The sequence below is a fragment of the Sus scrofa genome, chromosome 2, assembly GCF_000003025.6.
Source record: "Sus scrofa isolate TJ Tabasco breed Duroc chromosome 2, Sscrofa11.1, whole genome shotgun sequence".
NCBI lineage: Eukaryota > Metazoa > Chordata > Mammalia > Artiodactyla > Suidae > Sus > Sus scrofa.
Window position 1 is genome coordinate 66901010 of NC_010444.4, and position 19524 is coordinate 66920533.

The 19524-nt window shown below is 46.2% G+C and overlaps 1 protein-coding gene across 1 annotated transcript in view; it reads right to left on the reverse strand.

The window, feature by feature from the left end:
* Positions 626-19524, reverse strand: part of LOC100624460 (mucin-16) — a 115406-nt gene continuing 96507 nt past the window's right edge. The window contains exons 47-60 of the mRNA XM_021085118.1: positions 18954-18989; positions 17936-18001; positions 15795-15916; positions 15618-15685; positions 14571-14743; positions 12828-12958; positions 11993-12060; positions 10762-10910; positions 8053-8216; positions 7470-7537; positions 3874-4040; positions 2711-2752; positions 2176-2255; positions 626-809 (exon numbers count right to left, since the gene is read on the reverse strand). Of these exons, the coding sequence (XP_020940777.1) occupies positions 711-809; positions 2176-2255; positions 2711-2752; positions 3874-4040; positions 7470-7537; positions 8053-8216; positions 10762-10910; positions 11993-12060; positions 12828-12958; positions 14571-14743; positions 15618-15685; positions 15795-15916; positions 17936-18001; positions 18954-18989 (1433 nt within the window). The 3' untranslated portion in view covers positions 626-710. The remainder of the gene's footprint in view (positions 810-2175; positions 2256-2710; positions 2753-3873; positions 4041-7469; positions 7538-8052; positions 8217-10761; positions 10911-11992; positions 12061-12827; positions 12959-14570; positions 14744-15617; positions 15686-15794; positions 15917-17935; positions 18002-18953; positions 18990-19524) is intronic.

A 19524-nucleotide genomic window follows, 5' to 3' on the forward strand; every position in this document is an offset into this window, starting at 1 on the left:
TATAACTGTCTGTTTAGATTCAGCGCAGGAAAAAAAAAAAATGAAGACAAGACTGTCTTTATTTTCTCTCGGATCTTTCCACTGAATTTTATTCCTCTTTGCATCCAAAGCAGATCCTGTTCATTATTCTGGGATTCAGTCTTCCCAGATACCTAGTCATTTCAGCTTCCAAATGCCAAGGCTGATTGCAGAGTCATCTCTGACCCATGCATTCCTTCTTGGCTTGATTTCCTATCTTGGAGGACCCATGAAGGGGGAGAGGAGCCACTGAGGCAGATTTTCTTGGGTATCCTGGTGAATGAGAACATCAGAGAATGAAACAGTGCAAAGGGAACTTGAGAATTCCAGGGCTTTGGGAAAAGGGGTGCAGAATATGGAAGAGAGGTGGGGTGATGGCAGGGTGAGAGGTGTGCAGTGAGTGACGAGGTAGGCAAACCTCACACTGATGTTAATTTTATTTGTTGGCCATGCCTATGCCTATTTCACTAATCCTGGTGTTCCCGACGGATGGAATGGTGTGAAACCACCAGATGGAAGTTGGAAGTTGTCTTTCGGTTTTCACGAAGGGGAAAAATTTTAGTCCACTGTGAACCAGGTAGGCGCCAAGTCAAGAAAGGCCCAGAGATTATGTCTGACCAATGTGGTTTATTTCTGTTCCAGTCAAGCTCCATGGGAACCTGCCTGGGGAAAAGGGTCTCAAGCAGATGTGGTCACTGCAGCTTCCTCAGGTCCAGGTGTGGCAGGTAATAGCCCAGGCGTCGTTGCCGAATTTCATAGTCTCCCTCCTTCTTTCTCAGGCAGACAATGACCTGTGACGATGAGCAGAGGGCATCAGAATGGACCAGTTTGCTGCCCAAGTATGGGGGACTATGGGGGAAGGAGAGGGCCACAGCCACAGAGACCTGATGTCCCTGTATCTCTCTTCCTTTTGTCACTGAATTTCCTTTCTCAGTCCTTCTTTTCCTTTCATTTTCTCCCTTTCACCTCTTTCTCTTCTCCTTTAACTCAGTTTTTCTATCATTTTCCCTCCACCATCTACTTCAGATCCTCTCTCTTTCCTTCCCCACCCCCAGCTTAATCAGTGTATAACTGACATGTAGTAAACTGCATACATTTAGAGTGAAGGATTTGATAAGTCTGGATTGTCACTTACTGAACCCGTCTCCAAGCCAAGATAAGGGATGCCCATCTTCCCCAGATGTTTTCCCATGCTCCTTTGTAATTCCTCCTCCCCTGCCATTTACAAACACATTCTTATTCCCAGGCAACCACTGATCTGATTTTGGCTGCACGAATGAGCTAGTATTTTCTAGAATTCATTTATCAATGGAATCATATAGTAAGTACTCTTTTTCATCTGACTTCTTTCATTCAGGACAATTATTTTTAGATTTATCATTGCATGTGTTAATAATCCAGTTTTATTGCTAAAGAGTATTCTATTGTGTGGGATATACCACAGTTTGTTTATCCATTTGCTGGTTGATGGGCTTCTGGGTTGTTTTTAGTCTTTGGCTAGTACAAGTATTGTTATGAACATTTGTGTATGAGTCTTGTAAAGACATAGTTTTCATTTCTCTTGGATACATTCTAGGAGTGTAATTGCTGGGTAGGTGTGTGGAACTTTTAAAGATGTGTTATTCACTGGCACTCTATGAGAGTTCCAGTTGCTTCATATCTTCATTAACACTTGTTATTGTCATTTTAATTTTAGCCATTCTCATGGGTAATGGTACCTCATTGTGACTTTCACTTACATTTCCCTAATGACTAATGTTGTTAAGAAAAGGAAAAGGGGGAGTGCCCATTGTGGAGCAGCAGAAATGAATCTGACTAGGAACCATGAAGTTACGGGTTCGATCCCTGGCCTCGCTCAGTGGGTTAAGGATCTGGCATTGCCGTAAGCTGTGGTGTAGTCGCAGATGCAGCTCTGATCTGGTGTTGCTGTGGCTGTGGTGTAGGCAGGTAGCTGTAGCTCTGATTAGACCCTACTTGCTGCAGGTATGGCCCTAAAAAAAAGACCAAAAAAAAAAAAACAAAAAAGAAAGGCACACCACAAATGGACTAGGAGAAAATATTTGCAAAACATATCCCCAGCAGAGGACATGTATTTATAATATATAAAGGGCTCTTACAACCTGATAGTAAGAAGACAGCCACACTCTCCTTGCTTACCAGGAAACAGCAGATGAGGCACAGGATGAGCACCAGGAGTCCTGCCAAGCCGATGAGGATGATGGCCCAGAAGGGGAGGTCTGGGGAGACAAATGCTGGTGTGAGCCCCCTCCTGTCATTCCAGCAGGGCTCCTGCTTCCCCTCCCCCCTCAATGTGCCTCAAAAGTCCTTGGCATGGGAGTTCTTGCTGTGGTGCAATGGGTTAAGAATCCAGCTGCGGCAGTTCAGGTAGCTGCAGAGGTGTGGGTTTGATCCCTTGTCCAGCGCAGTGTGTTAAAGGACCCCTGCTCCAGTGCAGTGTGTTAAAGGATCTGTTGCCACAGCTCTGGGTAGGTGGCAGCTACAGCCTGGATTCAATCCCTGGCCCAGGAACTTCCATATGCCATGGCTGCAGCCATAAAAAAAAAAAAGTCCTTGGCATGGATTAGCCAGCTTTCATCATCATCCAGTACTCTGGGTACATGGCTCTCTTCAGTGAGGCACAGAATCAAAATACTCCCTACCCATCTTAGGCTGGAGCATCTTTGAGGCTTACCAGAATTCTCAGTCAGGACATCATTTCTGTTGGGAGAATATCCTGAAAGTGAATGAAATGGAGAATGCATGTGAGAGTGTTTTACTTTTTAAATAAAACTTTTCAAACACACAGAAAAATAGAACCACATCATAGACATCCACCACCTAGAAATAATGTCTGGTTAAAACAATCTTACATCCAGTGTATAACTTATTAACACTCGCTACCCTTGCCTCATTCCCTAATTTCATTGAACTATTAATGTCACATGGACATAATGATGCTTCGCTCCATTTTAGTTCACGTCACTGGAAAGTTGAGGACACTTTGCTACAAAATAACAAAGCCATTATCACACTACAAGGGTGTGATATTTCAAATCACACCTCTGGGAATGGATGACTGGTGATGAGCTGGACCATCTTATGCTGGTGGAGGGGAGGGTGAGTCATCACAGTTGACAAGACCATGGAATCTCTCTAAATTTATGAATTCCCACTCAATTTCTCATTATAGTATTCACCTATACTGTAATTTCCTCCAGGAAGCCTTCTGATTTCCTCTCCCATGTATGGATTGGTTCATATCAAATAATTTATAGTTTTCTATTATCTATAATTGCCTATTCTTGTTATTTCCAACTACAATATAGACTTGATGAAGGTAGGGACACACAGCACCCACTGGGTAACAGGAGAGGGTTTCAGGTCCCTGCTTATACAGCCTTTCCCCAAGCAAATTCTTATGATGTCCTATGTCCAGTATAAGCATCAAGTGCCATTGTAAATTAAAACTAATTTGAATCGAGTCACATTTTAAAAATTGATACTCAGTACCATTAAAAATCAATAACCATAAAAACCAGTCACAGTAGCCATACTTCAAATATAGTGAGTAGCCTCATGTGGCTTATGCACTGGACAGCACAGATATAGAACATTTGTACCAGTGCAGAAAGTTCCATTGCATGGTGCTGTCTAGAAGGTGAGGGTCTCTTATATCCCACTGGATGTCCTTCCTACTCCCTCAACAGTGGGTAAAGCCTGTGGGACTAGGTCATCTCCTGCCAGCCTAGGAAAGTTCAATGCTGACCCATTCTACCGGTCTCCAGATTTCCAGGGAAGTCCCCATATGAGGAAGTTGGAACTGCACACTCCTATCCCAATGACCAGGAGTCTTACCGTCCACAAGGACACTGTTCCTGTCCAGGGTAAAATTCTGAAGCTGGGTACCATTCTTCGTCAGCCGCAGGAATTCCTCATAGATGGCAACTTTGTCCAGTCTCCGAGCCAAAGGTGAGAAGTAACATACCGAGTCTACCCCAGTGTGGTTGCTGTCAGGGACAGACCTAGAAGGACATAGGGGATGGACATGGGTATCTGGAATTCTACCCCAATTCTAGGTTCCTTGCTTCTAGTTCCACCCAAGAGAGCTTTCTGCAATGATGTAAACACTTGTGTCTGCACCATCCAATATAGTCACTATTTACCCCATGTTATTATCGAGGACTTAAAATATGGCTGGTGTGGGTGAGAAGCTGAACATCTCATTTTATTTAATTGAATTAATTTATAAATAGCCACAGGGAAAACATTTTTGAGGTATTGCAGTAAGAACTTCCGAGAATCCATAAAAACAATGGGAACACTGGCAAACATGGTAAAAAGCAACTTTTTCAGAAGTCTACAAATTAACTAAAGGCTTGCAACAATCCAAGCAATATTTAATCAAGGAAAAACAGTTGAATGGCATTATAACTTGTACAGTCCCCTTCCTGTTCTCATAAGAACCTCAACTTTGAAAATTATAATAGATTTAGAGTTCCCCAAAAGGCCCACCCCCACTGAATTGCCACTATTTGACCTATCTGGAAGCTCCTTGAAAAAGTCTCATTTTCAGAGCTTGTCTTTTTTTTTTTTTTTGTCTTTTTGTCTTTTTGTCTTTTTGCCTTTTTTTAGGGCCGAACCCATGGCATATGGAGGTTCCCAGGCTAGGGGTCTAATCGGAGCTGTAGCCACAAGCCTACACCACAACCACAGCAACACGGGATCTGAGCCGAGTCTGCGATCTACACCACAGCTCATGGCAATACCGGATCCTTAACCCAGTGAGTGAGGTCAGGGATCAAACCTGTAAACTCATGGTTCCTAGTGGGATTCCTTTCTGCTGTGCCACAATGGGAACTCCCAGAGCTTGTCTTTATTTGAGTCAGAGCTTGTTTAGTGAGGAAAGCCTATCCCCAGAGCATTGTTACAAACAATCAGTGGTAATTGTTTTACATTGTATCTGCTGAGACAGCAATACCAGTTGAGGCAGGCAGGGAGTTGAAGCAGCCAATAAATTAAAAGGTAAATTTGGGGAATGAGATGTCTACAGGGGGCTTTGAAAGGCTTCAGTGTATTCCTGGGGATCTAGAAGACTGCAAAAGTACCGGCTGTGTGCATGCCCAGGGAAGGCTTGAGAAAGTCTTAAACCTTTCTCTAGCTGAAAGTTTGGCTTAATATCTAAAAAAAAAAAAAAAGATCAATGTAATACAATAATAGAATAAAGGACAAATACCACATGTTTTCAATAGCCACAAAAAAGAATTTGACAAAATATAACAATTTCATGATTTAAAAAAAAAACTTAGCAAAATAGGAATAGATAGAAACTTTACAAACCTGAAAACATTCATGCAAAGACTACACCTAACTTCATACTTAATGGTGGAAAGAGTAAAAACTTTGTCCTTAAGACCAGGGCAAGACAAGGATATCTACCCTCATCTCATTTGTTACTCATGTTATACTGAAGGTTCTTATGGGGCCAATTAGGCAAGAAAAAGAAAGAAAAGGCATTTGGATTGGGAAAGATGTTAACTTTCTGTTTGCAGATGACCTCACATTGTATATAGAAAATCCCAAGAAACACTACACACACACACACACACACACACACACAATCCTATTAGTTCAGCATGATTGAAGGATATAAGAACAGTATGTAAAAATCTATGTTGTATTTCTGGAGTTCCCGTCGTGGCACAGTGGAAATGAATCCAACTAGGAACCATGAAGTTTCAGGTTTGATCTCTGGCCTTGCTCACTGGGTTAAGGATCCGGCGTTGCCATGAGCTGTGGTGTAGGTCACAGATGTGGCTTGGATCCCACATTGCTGTGGCTGTGGCGTAGGCCGGCAGCTATAACTCTGATCAGACCCGTAGCCTGGGAACCTCTGTATGCTGCGGGTGTGGCCCTAAAAAGACAAAAAGACAAAAACAACAATAACAAAACTACAAAACTCTGCTCAAAAGACCTAAATAAATGGAAAAGCAGCCTATGTTCATGAATTAGGGATCTAATGTTGTTAAGATGACAATACTCCCTAAAGTGATCTACAGATTAAATGCAATACTTATCAAAATCCCGGCTGTCTTTTTTACATAAATTCATAAGCTTATCCTAGAATTAATATGGAATTGCAAGGGCCTCAAACCAATATGGAGAAAGAACAAAGTTGGACAACTCCACTTCCCAATCTCAAAACCTACTACTAAATTACAAAGCACTGCCACTGGCATAAGGATAGATATATAGATCAATGGAATAAAATTGTCTATAAGAAAATTCATGCAGTTATAGACAACTGATTTTTTTCTTTTTTTTTTTTTTTTTTGTCTTTTGTCTTTTGTTGTCGTTGTTGCTATTTCTTGGGCCGCTCCCGCGGCATATGGAGGTTCCCAGGCTAGGGGTCTAATCGGAGCTGTAGCCACCAGCCTACACCAGAGCCACAGCAACGCGGGATCCGAGCCGCGTCTGCAACCTACACCACAGCTCACGGCAACGCCAGATTGTTAACCCACTGAGCAAGGGCAGGGACCGAACCCGCAACCTCATGGTTCCTAGTCGGATTCGTTAACCACTGCGCCACGACGGGAACTCCAGACAACTGATTTTCAACAGAAGTTCTATAATATTAGGGAAAGAATAGGCTACTGAACAAATAAAGCTGGGACAACCAGATATCCACATGAAAATGGAGGAAGTTTTGTATCACAACAGATACAAAAATCAACCAAAAAATAAATTAAAGATCTAAACATAAGATTACAGAACCCTTGGAAGAAAACATGGGAATCAATCTTCACAACCTTGGATCAGGCATTGGTTACTTACATGTGGTACTAAAGGCACAAGAATCCAAAGGAGAAAATAGACAAATTGGATTTCATCAAAATGAAAAATGGTTGTGCTTTAAATGATATTAAAACAAACATGAATAGACAATTTCTTTTTTTTTCCTTTTATGGCCACACCTGTGGCATATGAAGTTCCCAGTCTAGGGTCAAATGGGAGCTGTAGCCATACAGCTATAGCAATGTAGGATCCGGGTCATGTCTGTACAAGCAGCTCACGGAAACTCTGGATCCTTAACCCATTGAGGGAGGCCAGGGATTTAACCTGCATCCTCATGGATACTATATGTTGGGTTCTTACCTGCTGAGCCATGATGGGAACTCTAATAGCCGATTTCTTAAAACATGAATGCTACACTCCATATTTCAGGGCTCCTGGCACCAGGCACCTTCATGCCTGCTGAAGTTTACACAAGCTCTCTTGCATTTCTAGCCAGTTGTGCCTACTGGTTCAGGAACAAGCTGATGTTTAGGTAATAGCACTACATTCCTAGGGCTCTCTTGCACAGCAGCTAGGAACTGAGAGCCTAGGACATGGGGACACCTTCACTTAGGACAACAGATGTCTCCAAAGGGATTAGGCCCTAAGTTGGAACTCACCTGAAGTCTACAACTTGACAGTCAGAAAAGTAACTCTGGATGCTGCTGTTCCGGAAGAGCTGATTGAGCTGAAAGATAGGGTAACACTTCCTTGGTCAGAATCCATGGCCCAATAGCATCAGAGAATGCCAACCAGCCAATAAGCACAATTCCCCTTCTATTTTTTTCTTGTCTGAAAAATACTAGCGCAGGTATATATACCAAAGTATTCCTTGCGCTAGCAAATGAACCAAATCTTTGTGCCTGTCTCTTAATTTGTAAAATGGAAACAAGAGCCTGTCTTCATGAATTGTTACAAAAAGTCACCCTCTGGAGTTCCCTCTCTGGTGCAATGGGAACAAGTGGCATCTCTGCAGCACCAGGACACAGGTTCGATCCCCAGCCCAGCACAGTGGGTTAAAAGGATCTGGGCTAAATCAATCCAGCATAGGTCACAACTGTGGCTTGGACCTGATCCCTGGCCCCGAGAACTCCATGTGCTGTGGGGAGGATAAAAAAGGAAAAAAAAGTCACCCTCTGACTACCAGTGGTTACAGGTCATTCTATCCCTGGGAACAGGGTGGACACACAACCCCATTCTCACCGCATTCTCAATATTTCTTTTGTTCTGCTGGTATCTGGTGGTGCCTGGCTGGGCTATGTCCTGGGAATACAGTAGGTTGGTGACAGTGAAATTCAGCTGGAAGTTCTGGAAGCTGGGATTGCTTGTCGGTTGGTCTGTTGGTAGATGAATTGGTGGCCCCACTTCTAGAATAAAAAGAAAGTATGAAAGTCCCCATCAGGGGATTTTTTGTTTGTTTGTTTGTTTTTAGGGCTGTACCCACAGCATATGCAAGTTCCCAGGCTAGAGGCCAAATAGGAGCTGCAGCTGCTGACCCATGCCACAGTCATACCAACGGGGGATCTGAGTTGTGTCTGTGACCTACACCACAGCTCATGGCAATGCCAGATCCTTAACCCACTGAGTGAGGCCAAGGATCAAACCTGCATTCTCATGAATCCTAGTAGGGTTTGTTAACTGCTGAGCCATGAAGGGAACTCCCAGGGGAAGTTTTTAACAAAGAAGTCATTACAGCCATTCAGCTTATTCCTGGCAATGTGGACTGAGTTGGGTTTTTATTTTTTTTTTTAATTTTTTTTTGGTCTTTTGTCTTTTTGTCTTTTGTTGTTGTTGTTGCTATTTCTTGGGCCGCTCCCGCGGCATATGGAGGTTCCCAGACCAGGGGTCCAATCGGAGCTGTAGCCACCGGCCTACGCCAGAGCCACAGCAACGCAGGATCCGAGCCGCGTCTGCAACCTACACCACAGCTCACGGCAACGCCAGATTGTTAACCCACTGAGCAAGGGCAGGGACCGAACCCGCAACCTCATGGTTCCTAGTCGGATTCGTTAACCACTGCGCCACGACGGGAACTCCTGAGTTGGGTTTTTAAAAGCAGGCTACAGAAGACCCTCCCTCCGCCAGTCCATCTTGAACCCCATTCATCTGCCTGTCTGTCCACCAGGCATTGCTATAGCTCACTAGGATGTGGGGAAGGACAATGGGCTGCTCTGGGGCAGAGTCAGCAGGTACAGGTGTTGACCATCCCAGTGGGCATCCATCACACCTTTGCTGACCTAGGTTCCTAATGTGTCTTTCTGTCTCTGGTCTTTTCCTCAGCCTATCCATTCTCCATGCAGCCCCCAGAGGATAGGCTTTCCTCTTCCTCCACAAACCATTCCAGGGCCCCAGAAAGTCCCCACCCACATCTTTATCCATAGCTGCCACATCTCTCATGTCAAAGTGTATGCTCCAGCCACTTCAAACTTAAATTTTTTTGTATTTTTAAAATTATAGTATATTTGATTTACAATGTTGTGCCAATTTCTGCTATATAGCGAAGTGATCCAATCATACATATATAGACATTCTTTTTCTCATACTATCTTCCATCATGTTCTATCCCAGGAGATTGGACACAGTTCCTCTGCTATATGGTAGGATCCTCTTATTTAGTGAAGTGAGTCAGAGAGAGACAAATACCATATGTTATCACTTATAAGTGGGATCTAAAATATGGTGCAAACGACCCTTTCTACAGAGCAGAAACAGACTCACAGACATGGAGAAGAGACTTGTGGTTGCCAAGGGGGAGGAGGAAGGAATGGGATGGACAGGTAGTTTGGGGTTAGTAGATGCAAACTATTACATTTAGAATGGATGGGCAATGAGGTCCCCTAATATGTTACGTTCTTTCTAGATTATAAACACATGTAGCACACAACCCCCCATCTCTTCCCCCCAACTAGGTCTTGTTCTTCAGGTCTCAGTTTCTTTCTTTTTTTTGGTCTTTTTGGTCTTTTTGCCATTTCTTGGGCTGTTCCCATGGCATATGGAGGTTCCCAGGCTAGGGGTCCAATTGGAGCCGTAGCCACTGGCCTATGCCAGAGCCACAGCAACGCGGGATCTGAGCCGTGTCTGCAACCTACACCACAGCTCACAGCAACTCTGGATCCTTAACCCACTGAGCAAGGCCAGGAACTGAACCCGAAACCTCATGGTTCCTAGTCGGATTCATTAACCACTGTGCCACGACAGGAACTCCCAGATATCAGTTTCTTTATCACTTCCTCCAGAAAACTTTTCAAGAGAGCTGCATATCCCTCCTGCGGCTCTCAAAGGCTTTTGAAATTCCCTTATTGGAGTTTCTGTTGTGGCTCAGTGGTTAACGAACCTGACTAGCATCCATGAAGATGCAGGTTCGATCCCTGTCCTTGCTCAATGGATTAAGGATCCGGCATTGCCGTGAGCTGTGGTGTAGGTTGCAGACGCAGCTCGGATCCTGAGTTACTGTGGCTCTGGCATAGGCTGGTGGCTACAGCTCCGATTGGACCCCTCGCCTGGGAACCTCCATATTCTGTGGGTGCACCCCTAAAAAAGACCAAAAAAAAAGAAATTCCCTTATTATGGCAATTATCACAGTGTATCATGAGTGCCTATTTACTTTCATTAAATGAATGTTGAATGAATGAATCAATCAACCAACGTGTGATGCAAGAAGGAAACTCAGGATCCTTCACATTCTGGGTTAGAAAAATTGGCATGTAAAATAACCATCTCCATGGGTATTTTCACTGCATTTTTTCCTTCCTGCCTCCTACTGGATGACACATTGCCATGAATCATCAATACAGGCTTCCAGACATCCCTCCTCTTTTTCCTCTGTAGCCTCCCTGCATTCCCCTGCAGAAGCTCTATCTTCACATAACAAACTTTTCCAGCCACGAACCCATCCCTCACCCCATCTCACACCTGTCACATGCACATCCATCAACTGGTAGGTGGCACCCAGCCAGTGGGATGAGGCGTTCAGGGTCTTGTCTAGAAACACTTGCTTCACCATGCTGGGGTCCAGACGGGAGGAGAACAGAGCCTTGATGGTGACTGACATGGAATCCAACCTAGGAACAGAGACCATGGAAACTCAGCCAGTACTCAATACCAGCAGTGTCTCCCGAGTTCTCGCTTTATACAGCTGAAGACATAGGGGCAAGCAGTGACAGATTATCTGACTGCCTCTTTGCTCAGGCAAGAGAAGAGACCAAAAAGGGAAAGGCTTCCAGGAGTTGGGAATAGAAGCAATAACAGTAACAATAACAAATGTCTACTGTGCACCTCTAAGAAGTGACTTACACATTCCCTCTCTGTCCTCTTGTGGAAGCTATGACTATAATTACACCCATGTTAAAGACAATGGAACTGAAGTTTGGTAATCTTTTTTTGTCTTTTTAAGGCCACACCCGCGGCATATGGAGGTTCCCTGGCTAGGGGTATAATCGGAGCTACAGCTGCCGGCCTGCACCACAGCCACAGCAACACCAGATCCGAGCCGCATCTGTGACCTACACTACAGCTCACGGCAATGCTGGATCCTTAACCCACTGAGCAAAGGCAGGGTTCAAACTTGCAACCTCATGGTTCCTAGTCAGACTCATTTCCTCTGCACCTCGATGGGAACTCCTGAAGTTTGGTAATATTCAAAGTTAGCACTGCGTCCCAGGATCCTCCCTTTCTCTAGAGTAGATGTCCTAGTTTCTCTCGCCATCCCTCAGAAACGTGGGTTCAAACCTAACTTTGACAGTTCTTGGGCCCTTCACATCTCTGAGCCTCAGTTTTCCCAGGTGAACAATGGGGACGAGCACTGCATTGACCTCACGGGGGATGTTATGAGAAATAAATGAGATGATCATGCATCAAAATACTCAGCAGGGACCCTGACCCTGGTAAGTGTTATTATTGGATCGCTATTAGCTAAAAGTTGTATTTCCCAAGAAGGAGGTGGGGGCAGGGGGGTGGTGGCTCCAAGAGGTTAATCCTCTTCCTGCACCCCAAAGATTTACGGAAGAAGACGGTAAGATTAGCAGTCAAGGACATGGGGAAGAATGGGCACCATGACAATGACTTCTGGTTCAAGGATGTGCCAACAGGAGCTCTGAGATTCAAGCTGCCAGCTCAGCCAAAGATCCCATTCTCCTAAACGTACATCAAGTTGGTGACCAGGCAGGAGCGGAATACGTCTTGCAGCTGGCTGCCTCTGTAGAGTTTGGTGACCTGGAATAAAGGGTAGGGAGAGTGGGTGCGACAGAGCGAGCCACTGGAGCCAGTGGAGAACAAACACAGGACTTGAAGCCAGGAAGGCGTGGGTTCCAATCTTGGCTCTGGCCCTAACTCACTGTGTGACCTTAGGCACAATGCTCCCATTCCTCCCTCCCTCCCTCTCTTTCTTTGGGCTGCACCCACGGCATATGGAAGTTCCCAGGCTAGGGGTCTAATTGGGGCTGTAGTCGCCAGCCTACACCACAGCCATAGCAACACCAGATCTGAGCCATCTGTGACCTATACCACAGCTCATGGCAACACTGGATGCTTAACTCACTGGGTGAGGCCAGGGATTGAACTTTTGTCTTCATGGATGCTAGTCAGATTCATTTCCACTGAGCCATGATGGGAACTCCTTCCTTCCTTCCTCCTTTTTCTACCCCGGGGCATGCGGAGCTATGGGGCCAGGGATCAAATCCAAGCTGTACTTGTGACCTATGCTGCTGCTGAGGCAACTTGGGATCCTTAACCCACTATGCTGGGCTGGGGGTTGAACCTGCGTCTCGCTGATCCCCTGGCACCACAGTGGGAACTCCCAGTGCTCCTCTTTCTGAGGCTCAGTTTGCCCATCTGAAAAATGGGGAGGCAGCTAGGGAACCACCTCTGGAATCTGAGAGAACCCAGAACATGTAGGCAAAGTGAAGAGTGGAAAACAGTCACTTAGTAGGTGTAGGTCAGGCTGAGGAAGGAGAGGGGCACTCAGGGCAAAGAGACCCCACCTTGTCCTGGATGTCCCTCAGCAGGGCGATGTACTCCGAGGACATGGGGTCTGGTTTGCTGAAGTTCCAGTTGATGATGCGGAAATTTAGTTGGTACTCGCTCTGGAGAGATAAAGTCTGGGGTGCATAGCCTGGAGCCATCGAGGGGAAGAAAAGACAGACAGAGACTCAGCTTTTAGCAGAGGTAGGGTAGCCCAGGGGGCCCCTGCTTCCTATCTTATCAACCAAAATCAGGCCCATGTGTTGGGGACAATACAGGCTCCCAAGTACAAAGTCACCCTGTAGAGGAAGAAAAGTGGAATTTTATAAGGAATCTCCCAAGCTGAGCTTTTCTGCTTGTGCTTATGCATTTCCTACTTCTAGGAATGCTCTTCCACCCTCTTCCCGGAAAACTCCTATTCCTGCTTGGAGCCATTAAGTTGGGGCCCCACGAGAGCGGGAACTCATCTATCTTCTTTTATTTTCCTTTTTAAAAATTTTTTTTTAGGGCCACACCTGTGGCATATGGAAGTTCCCAGGCTAGGGGTTGAATTGGAGCTGCAGCTGAGGTCTACACCACAGCCACAGCAACACTGAATCCAAGCCACAGCTACACTGTAGCTCATGGCAATGCTGCTGGATCCTTAACCCAATGAGCGAGGTCAAGGATCAAACCTTCACCTTCATGGGAACTATGTGGGGTTTTTAACCTGCTGAGCCACAATGAGACCTCCTATCTTGTTCTTTTCATATCCAATGACTAGAACAGTTTCAGGCAGGCATACTCTATCCTCCTCCAGGAAGCACTCTTTTTTTTTTTTTTTTTTTTTTTTTTTGGGTCTTTTTAGGGCTGCCCTTGAGGAATATGGAAGTTCCCAGGCTAGGGGTCAAGTTGAAGCTGCAGCTGCCAGCCTACACCATGCCAGATCTGAGCTACGTCTGTGACCTATGCTGTAGCTTGCAGCAACGCTGGATCCTTAACCGAGAGGCCAGGGATCCAACCTCATCCTCATGGACACTATGTCAGGTTCTTAACCTGCTGAGCCACAGTGGGAACTCTGAGGCTGTGTAATTCTCGATGGTGAGGGTCTCTTGTGCATTGGAGGATACTAGCTACATATCTGACTTCTACCCACAAGATGCCAGTAGTGCCCTCCCCCGTTGTGACAATCAAAAATGCCTCCAGACATTGCTGAATGTCTTCTGGGGTGGAGCAATGAGAAACAATGGCATAGAGGGGCCTCACATGGAAGAACCTCTGTCCCAAGAGAGCCCATGGGTCAGACATTTTTTTTTTGTTGTTGTTGTTGTTTTATTTCTTAGGCCGCACCCACGGCATATGGAGGTTCCCAGGCTAGGGACTGAATCAGAGCTGTAGCTGCTGGCCTACACCAGAGCCACAGCAATGCGGGATCTGAGCTGCATCTGCAACCTACACCACAGCTCACGGCAATGCCAGATCCCTAACCCACTGAGCAAGGCCAGGGATTGAATCCACAACCTCATGGTTCCTAGTTGGATTCATTAACCACTGAGCCACGACAGGAACTCCAGACATTTTGGTTTTGAATTAAAATCCATTACATTAATTTGGTCAAAGGATTTTATGTTACTTACCTGAATTGACAGGAGAGACCATCCCCACGGAGGTTTGGTGAGGGTGCTGCCCCCATACAACTTGGGCTGCCTTGTTAAAGAGGAAAATAAACTAGAATAGGGGCGACTAATGATCTCTGTAAATCTAAGTTCAGCATGAACACTCACCACTGACGAAAAGACTGTCCTTGACCAGGGTGTAGAGGCCCATCTGGGTGAAACCGTTGGTCAGCTGGCTCAGCTCCCAGTAAAGCTGCTCTCTGTCCAGTCTGCGGCCCGTGGGGTCAGGGTAGTAGGTGCAGAGGGCACCGACGCCAGTGGCCGCACCATCTTGCTCAGGTCTGGGGAGAGAGGGAGGGTGGGAACGAGAGAGAGAGAGAGAGGTCTTTTTTTTTTTTTTTTTGGTTTCTCCCATGGCATCCTGTTAATAATAGTGTCTCTGCCTTTTTTTTTTTAAGTTTCTAATTTTATTTATTTATTTATTCATTCATTTATTATTTTTTTGGCCAAGCCCATAGCATGTGGATGTTCCTGGACCAGGGATCAAACTTGCCACATAGCACTGACCCGAGCTGTTGCGTCGGCAATGTCAGATCCTTAACCCACTGCGCTACAAAGGAGCTCCTGTCTCTGCCTTTTTTATGTCCCTAATGATTTTTTTTTCTTTTTATGGCCACATCTGAGGCATATGGAAGTTCCTAGGCTAGGGGTCAAATTGGAGCTGCAGCTGCCAGCCACAGCCACATTGTATCCAAGCTACATCTGTGACCTATGCCATAGCTTGCGGCAATGCTGGATCCTTAACCCACTGAGCCAGGCCATGGACTGAACTGACATCCTCATGGGTTAAGAATACTAGTTAGGGAAAGTTCCCGTCGTGGCTCACTGGTTAGTGAACCTGACTAGCATCCATGAGGATGCAGGTTCGATCCCTGGCCTTGCTCAGTGGGTTAAGGATCTGGCATTGCTGTGAGCTATGGTGTAGGTCGCAGACATGGCTTGGATCTGGTGTTGCTGTGGCTGTGGTACAGGCCAAAAAAATAAGAAACAAAACAAACAAACAAAAAACAATGGGAACTCTTGAGAGAGGTCTTGAAACCTCTGGATGTGAGGCCAGAAAGAGGCAGAAGCAAATGGGAGGTCAGTGGGAAGACTGAGAAAGGGATGGCCACGAAAAGTGGTCCTTACTGGCAAATGCTCAGGAAAAGGTCTTACCTGAGGGAGATCAGTCTGCAATTTGAGTAGAAGGTGCCCAGGCTGCTCTTCTGGAGCAAGGATCCAAGCTGGGGAGGTAGGAGAAGGACGATGAGCAGAAAAAGGACAGGGGTTGAGGGAGAAGTTGGGGGGTGGGAGGGCTGATCCCACCAGGGGTGCCTGGAACCAGCATCTCACCAGGCGCTGCAGGACCCTCTCGGTGGAGTTGAACATGGCCATGCCATGGCTCATGTCTGCTGAATACACAAGGTTGGAGATGGTGAAGTTGAGTGTGAAGGTCTTCAGGTTGTGTCCCACAGCTGCAGCAAAACAAGAGGAGGAGTTCCCATTGTGGCTCAGCTGGTTATGAACCCGACCAGTATCCATGAGGATGTGGGTTCAATCCCTGGCCTCCTTCAGTGGGTTAAGTTTCCGGCATTGCTGTGAACTGCAGTGTAGGTCACAGATGTGGCTTGGATCCCACGTTGCTGTGGCTGTGGCGTAGGCTGGCAGCTGCAGCTCTGATTTAACTGCTAGCCTGGGAACTTCCATATGCCCCAAGGTACGGCCCTAAAGAGCAACAACAACAAAAAGAGACAAACCAAAAGGAGAGCTGGCCTGGGGCCACATCAGAGCCCTGCCATTCACTGTAATCTGATGTTTCCTCTTCCACCCAACTACGTGGTCACGTGAGTCAAAACCAGTCGTCTTCTCAGCTTCTCCTCCTTCACCTCCAATTAACATGGGTTCTACTTGCAGAATGGTTTCCATATACACCCCTTCTCTCCAACCCTGTCCCAGTTCAGGTCCTGTCTTCTCTGACCTGGACCAACACCCCAGAAGACTCACTGGATTCCCTTGTCTGAAGGATGTTCTCTACTCTGAATGCTAGAAGAAATTTCCTTAAATGAAAATCTCACTAGTGTCACCACTGCTCTGGCTCCCTAGGGCCTTCAGCACTAAGTTCAAACTTTTTTTGGAGGCGGGGCATACCTGTGGTATATTAAGGTTCTCAGGCTTGGGGTCAAATCAGAACTACAGCTGCTAGCCTCCACCAAAGCCACAGCAACATGGGATCCAAGCCGTGTCTGCAACCTACCCCATAGCTCACGGCAATGCCAGATCCTTAACCCATTAAGTGAGGCCAGGGATCGAACACACATCCTCATGGATATTAGGTTCATTAGTGCTGAGCCACAACTGGAACTCCAAATTCAAACTTCTTGACTGGCACTCAAAGTCCTTCCCAATTTTGTTCTTGCCAACCTTTGGGCTTCATTCATCTACCTACTCCAGGGTAAATTTTATGCTTCATGAAAAACAAATTCTTAATTTTTCCCATATACTATGCTATTTCTGACCACTGACACTTTACTCATGGAGTCCCACCTGCCAGGAAAACTTTTCATCCCCTATTTAATTTACCTGGGTGGCTCCTACTTTTCCTTCCTTTCTTCCCCCCTTCCTTCCTCTTCTTTCTTTTCTTTGTTTTTCTTCCTTCCCTCTTTCTTCCTTTCTTCCTTTCTCTCTTTCTTCCTCCCCCCCCCCTTTTTTTTTGTCTTTTTAGGGCCACACCCATGACATATGGAGGTTCCCAGACTAGGGGTTGAATCAGAACTGTAGCTGGCAGCCTACACCACAGCCACAGCAACGCCATATCTGGGTGGCATCTGTGACCTACACTACAGCTCAGGGCAATGCCGGATACTCAACCCACTGAGCGAGGCCAGGGATCAGACCTGCATCCTCATAGATACTCGCAGATTCGTTTCCACTGAACCACGATGGGAACTCCCTTTCCTTCCTTTCTTTTTTGCTTTTTAGCACTCGCAGTCTATGGAAGTTCCCAGGCTAGGAGCAGTTCACATTGGAGCTGCAGCTACCAGCCTATACCATGGTCACAGCAAGGTGGGATCTGAGCCATGTCTGCAACATACACCACAGCTTACCACAACACTGGATCCTTGAGCTGGGCCAGGGATCGAACCCACGTCCTCATGAATACTAACTGGGTTTGTTACAGCTGAGCCACAATGGGAACTCCCCTACTACTTTTTCTTAAAGACCCACGTTGGGTGAACTCTTCTACAGAAAGCCCCTCCCTTCCAAACTGTGCCAGGTTCCTCCTCCCAAGACAGCCCACATTGTGTTAAAATAGTCTGTTAATCCGACAAGACTGGGGGCTTCATGAGGGCCAGCATTAGATTGAATTGTTGGTATTAATCAGGCACGATTGCCCTAAAGCCAGAATTGCACACCCTGGCCTCCCAGCTCTATCAGCTGGTGGATGTCTGGGGCTAGAGAGCTTATCTTGGGAGGAAAAGGGGCTCCCACGGTACCTGTGGCGGATTCTGGTTGCACAGATGTTGATAATGTAGGCAGGAGTGTGGTGGTTGGCTCAGGTGCTGTCGAAGGGGCAGTCATCAGGGTTAGACGGAGCCCCTCACAGAGAGGAAGAAGCCCCCCAGCCTCACCCGGGCTCCACAAGTGGTTTTCCAAGGACAACCATTCATAGGTGTACCATTAATGAGAGTGAGGGAAGGAATGATTTGTGAGTTGAGGGAAAAGCCAGCCTGTGAATGAAATGAATCCAAGAGCTCAAGAGTGGGTATACAAAGATAGATGGAGGAGCAGAAATGTGGATGACATATGGGATACCCGAATAAAGGAGGATGAATGGACAAAAGGAGGGTCCGAGATAAGGAAGGAGGAATAAACACAAGGAAGAAAGATTGAGAGATGAATGGGAAGACAGAACAGAAAAAGGAGAACTAGGTGAATGGACAGAAGGATAGCCGGATGGATGGATAAAAGGAAGGAAGGGAGGAAGGAAAGGAAGGAAGGAGGGGACAAAAGGAGGAGGAAGGAAGGGAAGGAAGGGAAGAAGGAAAGAAAGGAGGAAGGAAGGAAGGGAGGGTCTGAAAGAAGGTGTAACTGGGAGGGTGGAAGAATGAATGGGTGAAAATATAGAAGACATGACCATTGGATGAGTGAATGGACAAAAGGCCAAACCACTGAGGAGCCACCAGAGTTTGCAGCTTGACACTGAGGCCCCTTCTGTGGTCCCTAGAAGAGACTGTGTTATCAGGAGCCATGGACCACAAAGTCATGATCTTATCTCAGCCCTTATTTCTGTAGAGAATGCTTGTTCACATGTCTTCCTTCAACCCGGAAGGGTGTGGCTGCACCCATGGCTGCAGGTCCCCAAAGAGACCTAGGTGTCCCCCCCATTGACACCTGCCCCCAACTCAGGAAACCGGCCTGGGTTTTGGGGCAAGCTCCCTCTGTCGGTGAGAAGAAAAGCTTGGCTCAAGACCATTGGAGGCTGAAATGGGCAGTGGATAAAAAGATACATACTAGTAGGAGGCTCATCTGGACCACGTTCATTGTAACCTGGAAATAAAAAAGTCGCACATTAAGGGGAGGCAGAGGAATAAGCCCAGGTATTAGTGCCCTTGTCCGTGTGAGGTTCCTTTCTGGATGCCATTCCTTCTGTGCCAGGTGAGCATCTATGCATCTTCTAGGATTAGACTCAAATGTCATCTCCACCATAAAGGATTTCCCAGCCTTTCAGGGTTCTCTAGAGGCTCAGCAGGTTAAGGATCTGTCTTTGTCACTGCTGTGGCTCTGGCTACTGCTGTGGCACGGCTTTGATCCCTGGCCTGGGAACTTTTGCATGCCTCAGGTGTGAAAGAAAGAAGGAAGGAAGGAAAGAAGGAAAGCAAGCAAGCAAGAAAACAAGAAAGCAAGAAAGAAAGGAAAGAAGGAAGAAAGAAACGACCTCTCCTTACCCATCTCTCCAGCAAGCCTCTGACAAGACTCTTCACATGTACGTTGGCACATTTTCCTGCTACACATACATTCACCCCACTATCTGTCCTGCCAACCTCCCTCCAATCTCTCCTTCCTTTCCATGAATATTTATGGA